Source organism: Delphinapterus leucas, chromosome 7 (genome assembly GCF_059928025.1).
Source record: "Delphinapterus leucas isolate spDelLeu-1000000601 "Yukka" chromosome 7, BTC_Dleu_Yukka2, whole genome shotgun sequence".
In the NCBI taxonomy this organism is placed as follows: domain Eukaryota; kingdom Metazoa; phylum Chordata; class Mammalia; order Artiodactyla; family Monodontidae; genus Delphinapterus; species Delphinapterus leucas.
Window position 1 is genome coordinate 6,310,182 of NC_143135.1, and position 11,084 is coordinate 6,321,265.

Here is an 11,084-nt window from a genome sequence, read left to right on the forward strand (position 1 = left end):
CACCACGAGGTGACCACCTGGGTAGTCCCAGGCAGTTGGGCAGCCGGGTGAGTCCCGCACCAGGTACACGCACTCGTGCAAGCACACGTGTGACGGCGGCAGGTCTGCCTTCCTCCATCGGAAAGGAACGTAGCGTCTCTTCGCGCCCCCCACCCCAGGCGCGGGGCGCAAAAGTCACAAGAAGGGCCGCCAGGGCGGCAGAGTCCATCGGAATTGAAATCCCGTTACTGGTGTGTAGAGAATTCTACGTGGGTGTCAAGAGCCCCTCGGGGCACAGGCTGGCCCAGGTGGGCACTGCCTTTCCCCCACCAAGGCCCAGGGGTGGCTTGGCCCCCAGGAGTGGAGAACTGGCCCAGGCCCATGGGGCAGCGCGGGGCGGGGGAAGTGAGACTCCCCCATTCTCCGCTTGAAATCCCATTCAAGGAAACTCACTACGAGTGAATACAGATTGAAATGGAAACTGGGATTGCTTGATGTCTCTAAATTTTAAAAAGAAGCTCCCCTCCCTTGCCCTCCCACCTCCCCCCCCCAAATCCTGCAGGGCCTGGGGAATCGGATCTATCCCCCTCTGGCCCCCAGAATCCCCCCAACAATCCCGGGGGGGTGGAGAGCGGCTCCATGTCTTGATGACAATATGCCATACTTGACGACGTTAAGTCACAGACTTATTCAAAACGTTGGTTCCCCTCCACTTCCATCTGCAGAGAGAGAGAGAGAGAGAGAGACAACAGTCAGTTAGGCCTATTAGGAAAGATAGGCTGAGGATGTGGTGCACTGTTGGCACATAGTATGGGCTTCCAGTACGCTGGTCCAATGACTGAATGGTCACCAGAGGCTCAGAAGATACGGGAGTAGTTTGGATGAATGAAGTGAAATTATGTCTGTGGTTTTGGAAAGGATGGAGCCATAGCAGGGACACTCTGTCGGGGCCAGGGGCTGAGTCCCACTCTCTTTCCCAAACTCCTGTAAACTCTCAATCTGTATTCCCTTTGGGGGACAAAGAATACTGAGATAGAGCTCTAATCCCTCTTCCATCAGTTTGTTGTATAACCTCAGGGGGGTTTCTTTAACTTCGGGATCTTGATTGTCTTCATCTGTAAAATGGGGTGGGGATGGCTGATCTAGGTCCCTCGTAGAGTTAAGAAGCACAAACCATTACCCAAGATTCTCTTGCGTCTTATCCCACACCCCTAATCTCTGCCCCCCAGGCCTACTTGTCCAGAACTTCCATATTGTTTTCATTAGTTCTTATCCGAACCGCTATCCTACGCCGCAGGTGATCTTATCCTATTAGTGAAACTGAGGAACAGAGAGGGCAGTTTACTCATCTAACTCCACCCAGCATCTCACTGGCAGGAGAGGAACTTGAGTTCTTGAACATTTTGGCTCAACTCACCTTCATGGAAGCTGTCTTGAACTTGGCTCTGGAGTTGATGCAACTCATCAGTAAACCCATCGTAGGGGAATGCTGAGACACCTGTCTCAAAGGCGGTTTCGTATGTGGCCAGGTCCTCCAGGAAGCTGCTATCTTCTGGGGACAGGTTGTTGCGAGGTGATGGGGCCCCTCCTGGGACTGCTGCCTCAGGATCCTCTGAACTCCATTCCCCATTGGGGTCTGGGGTAGAGAGATCCATGAAGATGTCTTCCACGGGCGTCTCTTCCAGGAATATATCAGGGTCAGTCAGGAAATCCAGGTCCTGGCATTTCCAGGGTTTCAGGTCCAGGCTGAGCACAGGGGGGCCAGCTCCTGCCAGGGAAAGGTTAGGGTCCAGGGGCTCCAGCCCGCCAAGTGGCTCTAGCCCACCCGTGCCAGCCTCTGCTGAGAAGGGCCTGTCCATGCCCTGAGCCAACTGGCTGATCTGCTGGATGAGACGGTCTATCTCATTCTGCTCCTTCTCCGAATAGTGGAAGAAGCTCTGCTTGACTGGAGAGGCCTCAGGTGTAAGCAGGCCTTCGGGCACCAGGGGGACATCCACAGAGAGGGGGCCCCGGAGCTGGGCTAGGGCCAGGAGTGTGCAGTCCCCATTACCAGGGCTGCTAGGACTTGGGGGCAACTTCTCATAGAGAAAACTGCATCCCTCCTGGGCGAAGTACGTCTTGGTGGGATTAGGGCTCAGTTGCTCTGGGAAAGTTTGGCTGGGGCTGTTCAGGTGTGCTTGGAATGCTGTGCTTGGAGAAGTCACCTGCTCGTGGGCAGGGCTGTTCAGAGGCTCTGGGAAGGTGGCAGTGCTGGGAAGCAGCTGATCTGGGAAAGTGGAGGTGCAAGGATCTTCATAGCTTCTGGCTGAGGTTTCAGTCAGTTGGCCTTGTAGTGGGCTAGTCAGTGGATCTGGGAAAGTTGCACTGCTGGGCGTCAATTGATCAGAGAAGGTCACAGTGCTCGGAGTCAGCTGTTCTTGGAGAGAGCTGGATGGAGTGGGCAAGTGGGTCTGGAAGGGCTCATGGAGGCTGAAGAGGAAGGCACAGCCTCCCGGCTGGCGGGGCGTGTACGGTGGGGTGCACACAAGATCCTTGCTCAGGTCTGCTTGAAGAGAAGGCTCAGGGCCAGATGGGAATGTCAGGTAACTGAAGCCAAGCTCTTTGGGGGGTCGGGGAAGCTCTTCTGGTGTTGAGACAGCACCCAGCTCAGGAGCACTGGGGAAATTGGTGCTTCGGGGAGGCCCCATGGTGAAGAGTGGATTAGGGCCAGAGCATTGCTCCTGTGAGAGGATGCTCTCCGGGAATGAGGGCAGCATGGTCGGGGTGCCCAGGACATAGGCTGCCTGGGTTTCTTCAGAGTTTAACTGCTGGCGGAGGCTCCAGGCTTCCGTGTCACTGGAGAGGAGAGAAGAGGCAGCCGGTAAGGGTGTGGTGTCCATTCCCAGAGAAGTTCTCTGATTTGTATCTCCTCCATGTCCACCTCAGCTGCCTCCCAGGCCCCTGGCTTGCAGCTCACCTGATTGGGTAGTTATTGGCAGTAATGGGACCCTCCGGACCTTCTGAATATAAAAGGCAATAAATCCACGCCCAGCCTCCAGGCTTGGCCAGCAGTCTCACCACCATCTCTGCTTGAATATCTCCACTCTCAGCCACTGAGGAGAAAGAAGAGATGCAGAGTTAGGACACCCATCAGACAGCACCACCTATTCTCCCCCCTCTCTGACCTCTCCACTGAATTGGGGTATTCATGACATCCTCTTTTCTGACTACCTTAACCTGCACCATTCAACTCCCCACTTTGACCTCACCACTCAGAGTCCCCCAGTTCTGATTCTATTCTCACCTTGACTCCTTACCCTAGTGTTCACCCTATAGCATCCAAAGCTGTTAGCCTCTGATATCTCCCCGACATCAGTCTTGATCACAGCCCTTCTTGGTCAGGTTTCCCATGCCCTTTCCCAACTCCCTGTCTTGTCCTCAGCCTCTCTGGACACTCACACAGGCGGTAGTGTTGAGCAGAAGCGTGGCCCAAGTCCTCAGGGTGCAGCAGTCCATACCATGATTTACAGAGCAGTTCACTGCGCTCAAAGCCCAGGTAGATTAGGACACTGGGAAAGGTGGAAAGGATGAGGTCAGCTTTCTGTTTTCCCTGCTTGATACCCAGGCATCTCACTCCCTCCCAGGTCTTCTGCACCCTTAGATCCCATCCTCCCTGTCCCTGACTCCAGAATCTAGGGTCCCCTCACCTCTGACCTGCCTTTTCCCTGGGGTCTGAACACTCTGGGCTTACCTCTCTGAGATGTCCAGCAGGGCCAGGTCCTTAGCGTGATGGCTCTGGAACATGGCCAAGAAAAGTGAGGCAGGGCCAGGACCAGGGCCAGGGCCAGGGCCAGGGCGGGGTCTTGTCTCCAGTGGAGCACAGAAAGCTGTGAACACAGGATTTCCTGCCCAGTAGGCCCCAGGTGGGTGAGCGTGGAATCGGCCTCGAATAAGCACCAGTTTGTTGCCTGCACTCTGGCGCCTGAGGGACTTGGAGGTGTTGAAGCGACAGCGGAAGAGGCGATCTAGGTGAGTGAAGAGAAAAACTGGTAAGAGAGTGAATGGCTGAGAGAGATGGCAAATGGGAAGGAGCAGGGCAGCAGGAGGCATATTGGATTGAGGCAAGGAGAAAGGAGTTCTCACCATTATCCAGAGCAGAGGGCAGGGTGAGTTGCTGGCGCACAGTTAGGTGGTCAGCTGGGTCAATGATGTCGTAGATACTGTCACCCTGGGCAACCAGGTCCACCTGGAGAAAGGTAAAGGAGAGATGACCATTAATGAAGGCAGCAAGAGCCAATCCTTGGCACATAGCATGTTGTAGGCTATAACTTCCTCCCCTGTAATTCCCAGATTCTCAGAAGTGGAAAACTCATTGTGTTCCCATCCGTGCTGCAGTCCAAGCTGAAAGGATCCTCAGCACTCACCATGGAGTGGCCCAGGTGCTCGCTCACACTCTCAGAGAGATATAGCAGCTTCCCCTCCGCCGTGAACACAAGCAGGAATCCAGGTAGTGCTGCCACTATGTCTTCAAGCTCTTGAGCTGAGAGGAGCCCTGTGGGGCCCGCCAGAGGAGTGCCTGCAGAGTGAGAAGACAGGGTGGGTCAGGAGTAAGACTGGGAAGCAAAGAAGAAGTGAGAAAGACATGGACCGGGTTTCAGAAAATTCTGAGGAATTTCTCATGGACCTGCTTCTGCACACACCTGTTGACCTGCTGCCCGCAGCTCTTGCCCGGGGAACCTGTTGCTGGATCTCTCCAGCCAGCGAGCCCTTCGACTTCTAAGTCGGGGCTGGGGCTTTGGCGGGTCTGTGTTTCAGGACCACGGACAGCGCTCCAAAGCCGACCGAGCGTTCAGCACCGCGGGCAGTGCCTTGCAACCCGGTGGTGCTGTCAGCACCGCGGGCAGCGCTCCACCGGCTGCAGAAGAGCCCTTCCAGTATCGTGAACAGCATCTGTGCTTCCCCAGGCTTTGGCGGCTCCGTCCCTGTAACTTCCCGGGCTTCCCTTCGCTGGCTCCCCGGAGCGCCTCTACGCTGGTGGGGACTGGGGCCATTCTGTCCTGGCTCTCCTCCTCCCATAAGTCTGGCACCAGGGACACTATCCAGGCTCTCTAATCCTCATTCAGAACTAAGGTGAGGTTTGGACAGAACTCAGGAGGAAAAGTGGGAATTCCTGAGTTCTCCTAGTTCCTTCTCACCCCAGCTCGCCGACACGCTGCCCTAGACCTGCGGCAGTCCCAGTGGGTTCCCTCTGCTTCACTCTCCCCGGCGCGCGCCAGCTCGTGTCTCCGCCCCAGTTTGCTCACCTCCAGCGAAGAAGACGCCCTTGCGAGTGTAGATGCAGGCAAGACTCATAATGTGCAGGTAGGACAGCCGGACCTTGTCCGCTTCGGCCAGCGGCAGCAGCTCCTTGAGGTTCCGGATCTCAGCGTTGATCTGGTCGCGGCGCGCCTTGGAGGCGCCCTTGGTGGAGCGATACATGACTAGCGGCTGCGGAGCTCCAGCTCGGGCGCTCCGAACACCTGCGTTCCTGTCCCGACGCACCGGTGGCTTCCTCCTTGCTTCCCCGTCTCTCGCTCAGGCTCTTTCTCTCTCTGTCTCCTCTCCTGGGCTCCGCTCGGCTGCGCTGCCCCCCTCGCCTGCCTTGTTCCGCCTTATATAGCTCCTGTCAGGCGTGGGGGGCTCGCTTTAGAGAAAGGGGGGGCGGGAGGCTGGGCTAAGCAAGCTGCAGCGGGAGCTGCTGGCTGGGGTTGGGGGGGCGCGCTCCTCCTCCCTCCCAGGCTTCCGACGTCATCCCATGACGTAGAACGAGAGCGGGAGGGGTACCGGGGGGAGGGGGAGAACGCAGGCTGCGGAGGGGGCCGCTGCTGGCGGCAGCTGCGCCGAGAGGCAGGCGCTGCTTTAGGAAGGCCTGAAAGGGGGTGCAGGGACCCAGGTATCCTAATGTATTCAGCTGAGGGAAGGGACAGGGTAAGGGTTGGGGCGGTCTGAAGCCCCTGGCAGGAGAGTCTGTAGAGGGGCTCGCTCTGACAATGATTTTTCTGAAGAGATAAGGGAAATGGGAGGAGCAGGGTCGTACACAAATCCCCCCTCTCTATTTGCCAAAGGTCAAGTTCGTCTGGGGCGGGGCGATGGGGGTGGGGAGAAGGACCTTCCTTGGCCTCTGTGGGATAGGTCACAGCTGGGGTTTCTCTCTAGGGATTACTCAATCCGGGATTCCCTTAGTCACTTTCAAAGAACAAGTCTCCTCCTCCCCCCTTTCCAAAGCCGGGCCTTGCTGATTTAGCAGGGGGAGGCCGGTGGGGCTCTAAGTCCCTAGGATGGGTGGGAAAAGGGTCCTGAGGGAGAGGAACCAGCTGAATCTGGCCTTGGTTCTACTTTCCCACAGCCAAGAATAGGAACACCTGCACCAACGCCGCAGTCGGCAGTGACTCTTCGTTTCTCTGTCAACTAATTAACCTCAGCCACTGACGGGGGAAACAGAGGCAGGGTCCCAGGGCCTGGTGAGGATCTGGGTCTACACCAAGGTATCCTTTCCCCCATTGCCAGCCCCCAGAGCCAGCGGCTCCCCCCGCCACCACCCCCATATCCCTCAACCCCCCCGCTCGAGTGCAAGCCTCGTCTCCCCGCGGGCCGGGGGCGGGGGCGGGGCCGGGGGAATCCCAGCTCCATATTAGGACAGGAATCCTCCGGCGGCTGCTGCGGCGGCGGCAGCGGCGGGCGGGGCCTGGCTGCCTCCGCCACGCTCCGGAGGGCTCCCCCCTGCCTCCAGCGGGGAGGATGGGGACGCAGAAGAGAAGCGAGGGGGCCGTGCTGGACCCTCTGCACGATCCAGGCACCTACCAGAGACCCCTTAACTCCGTCGGGCCGTCCACACACCCCTCCAACCCCCTCCCCGTCATCGGCGGTAGGATTCCTCGCTGTCTCTCCATCTTCAACTCTCCAAATACCCCCCACCGCCCCGCACCAGCTAGTTTCTTTATCTCATTGTCGGCTTGGTGGTCTATCTCAACTTTGTGCGCCCTCTGCGCCCCCCCCCAACGTCCCCCTTCTGCTCTCTCTCGTCTCTCTTCTTTGTCAGTTTTGTCTCCACATCATATCACTTTGCCCTATCATCTCCCTCTTTCTTCTTGCTCTTTTCTGCACGGATGGTCACTCTCTACTGGGGTTGAAGGGTGCCTTTGTTTCCCCCAAACAAAGGGGAAGGTAAGGGGCTAGGGGACATTTTATCTGAAATCGAATCCTGTGGGGTGAGGGTTGCGTGAAGTCACGTGAGGGGCTGGGGATGAGGCCACTTAAAACTTGGGGGAAGGGATTGGCCTGATTGGAGAAAGCCACGTAGGAGGGGTGGAGATAAACTTTGACACCAAGAAGCAAAATTTGGGGTCTTCACTCCTCGTGGAAAAGGGTGGAAGCAAGAGGGGTAGAGTGGGAGGAGGAGAGACAGCTGAGAAGAAGGCTGTCTAAGAAGTGGGTCTCTGGGGGCCCAATCGTGACCTCTTGTGTATTTTGGCAGAGGTTGGGTCCATCCACACCAACCTTCCCGTATTCAGTGGCACAGCTGAGATGGAGGGAAGGGGTATGTCTGTCTGCCTGTCTGCCACTATCTCTAACCCTATTTACCTGGGTGACAGAAAAATGGTTCCTTCAGAAAGCGTATCTCTGTTCCACTTTCATCTCTGTCTGACCCCTGACGTACTCACCCACCCCTCGCTCAAGCTTCTGTTTGGACAAGCCCTTAATCTTTGGACCCCTTTCCTGTAGGAAAATCCAGGGCAGTGTTCCTGTTTTATTCACTTATTGGTTCTTTATCCCTGACTGAGAGGCATTCTTAGTGTTCCTCTCCATGACCAGAGGTGCCTGTTGGTTTGGTCCAGCAAGCTGAGCAGAGCCGCGGTGAAAGAATGGGGCACTCACCGCTGTCCGTGGTCCTGAACTATCCCAAGGAATGTCATATGGAACATGGGACGTTAAAGTAGAGCTTGAATCCATACAGGTCTCACAGTGAGGCCCCAGCTGGCTGTGCCCTTGTCCTCTGAGAATGAATAAGGGGGTGGATTGTAGGGGGGCAAGATATCTGAACTCTAGGAGTGAAGTAAATGCGGGGGGGAGGGGAACTGGGCTCAAGGGAAGAGCCCTTGGATTTTTCCAGAATGGACTTGGGCGGAAGGCACTCTGGAAGAGAAGAAGGGTCTAGAAAGGGACAAGGGAGGGGGCACAGAAAAGCTCATCCTAGCTCGCCCACTCTGATTCAAGTTGAGAAGCGCTCTATGCCCCAATGTCTTCTCTCCCCAGGCCAACTCCCACACCCCTTGCATCCCACCTCCTTAAAGCTATTTTTAACTGTGGAGAACCAAAAATAGCTTGGCAGCAGCTTCAGTATGTGGGAGAGGAGCTATTTATATCACCAGTGATGGTTCCAAAATAGCAAGCAGGAGGAGGGGGGCGGCTGGCACGCTAGAGAGCTCCTGGCCGCTGCTAAAAATACTGGCAGTGTGAGTCATCCTGGCCTGGCTGAGTCACCCCACACACACCTCCCTCCCCCTCCCAAGCAGCAGGCAGCAGCAGCAGAACAGGCTAAGAATTGGAAGTCTGAGATGAGGGAGGTATTAGAGCCCATTGACTATAGGAAAGTGGGCAAGGGAATGAATTCAGAGGGGGGCCTTGGGGTGAGTTTGTAAAAGAAATGGGGGGAGCAGAAGCCACCCACCCAAACTCTCTGTGTGAGCCTGCAGCATTTCCAGCTATGCACTGCTGCTTGGGGATGCTTGGGCAATTGAAGGGAGGGGGCCAGACTCTGAGAATGTGCGTGTGTGTCTGTCTGTCCATTTGACCATGACTGTATTTGTAGGCCTCTGTATGTCTGTTCACATGTGTCTTCATAGCTGTGTGTCTGTATCCTTTTATATCTATGCATTTGCTTATGCCTGCGTCTATGCCTGTCTTTATTAAGAATGTCTATGATTTCCTGTGTTGTGTGTAGTTCTATGTTTGTGCTGGTATGTATTTATATGTTTGCAGCTTTCTGTGTGCCTCCCTGTACATGTGTGTGTTTGTGTCCACGTCTGAGTTGGCTCTGTGCCTTTCTCTCCCAGCACCTGATGGTGTGTGCGGATTTGCTTGCATCCCTAGCCTCAATGCACCTTCTGTTGCTCTCTCAGATGTCACTTGTTGGGCTCTTGCACCATTTATGCCTTAATCATCTCTCTCCACCCAACATCTTCCCTTCTCTCCAGCCCTTGGACCCCAACGATTTGTGAAGGTCTCTCTGCATGCAATCTCTAGCTAAAAGATGGAGGAAAGGAGCCCCGTATGACCTCTTCCTTTTCTCTTGAACCATCCTGAATTGTCCCTGGCCTGCAGGAGTAAATGGTTTTCCATCACTCCATATTTGGGGAGCTGAGGAAAGAGAAGGGCTTTCTTTAGTTCTAAAAAAAAAAAAAAAAAAATTCCTGGTGTGGGCACAAGCATGCGCAGCGCACACACACACGCACACACACACACAACTGAAAGAGAGAATGAGAGAGAGAAAAAATATCAAGGTCCCTTCTTTACCGAGACAAGCTCGCATCTGTTGCCATGGCAACCCCACCCACTCCTTCCCCGAAAAATCACCAAGAAGAGGTGATGGCATCGAAGAGGGATTGGCTGATTTATTTCTTTATTATTTTTTCCGAAAAAGGGATTTTTATAGCAAGAACAGGCCGTGAGATCCCTTGCCCCTGTCTTACATGGCTTTACTGGGGACCTGGAGGGACATCACCCCTCAGCCTCTATCAGAGAAGAGAAGGTATATCTTTTCCAGAGATTTCAGGGAGGATAACCTGCTGGGAGGGAGCTGGAGGGTGAATGGGGAGTCTGTTTCTTTAAAACAGCATGGAGACTCCTGATTAAGGCTAATTTTCTGGAGACTTGGGGCAAGGATCTAGACAGAGAGCTGTCAAAGTGTATCCTGTATGGCTCTGGACAAATGTGTCTATGAGAAGGATAAAGAGGGAGGGAGGGAGGGAGAGAGAGAGACAGAGAAAGAGAGAGAGAGGGAAAATATGAATGAATGAATGAATGAATCACTTGATGGGTCTTCGGAACAGATGACAAGATGCCAAAGGATGCAAAATCTCAGTGGTTGTCAGGTCAGACAGACAGACAAGATGGCTCAAGACAGGTCCATCAAGGCAATTGGTGGTGCTGCAAGTCACCACCAGACCACAGGTGCAGCTACTTGACTTGGACCCCAGGGAAATTGGGGTCACAGGTGAACAATCTAGAAGAGCATTGAAGCTTACCTTTCCAAACTCTAGTCCCAGCCTGAGTCTCAAATGCCTCCTCTGAAGCCTGGCCACCAGCCACTGCAGCCACATCACTTTCTCAAGTGAACTGTAGCCTCCTGCCAAATGACTGCATGGTGGAAACGAAGGGATTCCTCATTTCTTCCTGTGCTTGGCTTGCTGCATAAATGGGGTCACTTGGGGCTGGAGACTGGAAAGCCAGACCAAGAATCTGATTCTAGAGAGAAACACCTCCTCCCTTCCAGCAGGCTCCTGCCCAACCTCAGCAGGCAAGGGCATGGCCTGAGGAGGGGGTTAGCTCTACCTGAAGTGATGGAACAGAGGGATGAAAAGACTTCAGATCTGTTCTGACCTGTTAGACCTATTCTCATGCCAAATCATGTTGATAGTATTATGCTCCTTTGATAGATAGTGAAACTGAGGCTCAGACACAATGACTTACTCAAAGTCACACAGCAAGTTATTGGCGATGCTGAGCCTTAAGCCGAGCTCTTGCTCCCAAGTCCAGGCTTTCTCTTGTACCTTGGAGTAGAGTTGAAGTCTGCAAACTCTGACTTGCATCTCAAATCTAACCCACAAAGTGATTTTGCAAATAAAGTTTTATTGGCACACAACCACATCCATTTGTTTATATATTGTCTATGGCTGTTTTCACCCTACAATGGCAGAGTTGAGCAGCTGCAACAGAGACCATATGGCCTGAAAGCCTAAAATATTTACAAACTGACACTTTACAGAAAAAGATTGTTTTCTTTTGGAGTAGAGGATGAGTTCACGCTAGGAGTATCTTTGCTCATCTCTCTCTTTCTCAAGCAGAAGCTCTCTGGACCCAGGGCATAC

At 54.3% G+C, this 11,084-nt stretch overlaps 1 protein-coding gene across 2 annotated transcripts; it reads right to left on the reverse strand.

The window, feature by feature from the left end:
- Positions 1-669: 669 nt before the first annotated feature.
- Positions 670-5,482, reverse strand: NPAS4 (neuronal PAS domain protein 4). Of its 2 annotated transcripts, XM_022592263.2 has the most exons (8): positions 5,262-5,482; positions 4,383-4,534; positions 4,102-4,204; positions 3,710-3,983; positions 3,418-3,527; positions 2,936-3,071; positions 1,397-2,814; positions 670-698 (listed from the first exon to the last, which is right to left on the reverse strand). In XM_022592263.2, the coding sequence occupies exons 1-8, from the start codon at positions 5,434-5,436 to the stop codon at positions 670-672; spliced, it is 2,397 nt and encodes a 798-aa protein (XP_022447971.1). In that variant the 5' UTR covers positions 5,437-5,482. The 2 variants fall into 2 exon arrangements, with proteins under 2 accessions (XP_022447971.1, XP_089770315.1); XM_089914189.1 differs by lacking the exon at positions 670-698 and having other exon boundaries at positions 878-2,814.
- Between the last annotated feature and the right edge of the window lie 5,602 nt (positions 5,483-11,084).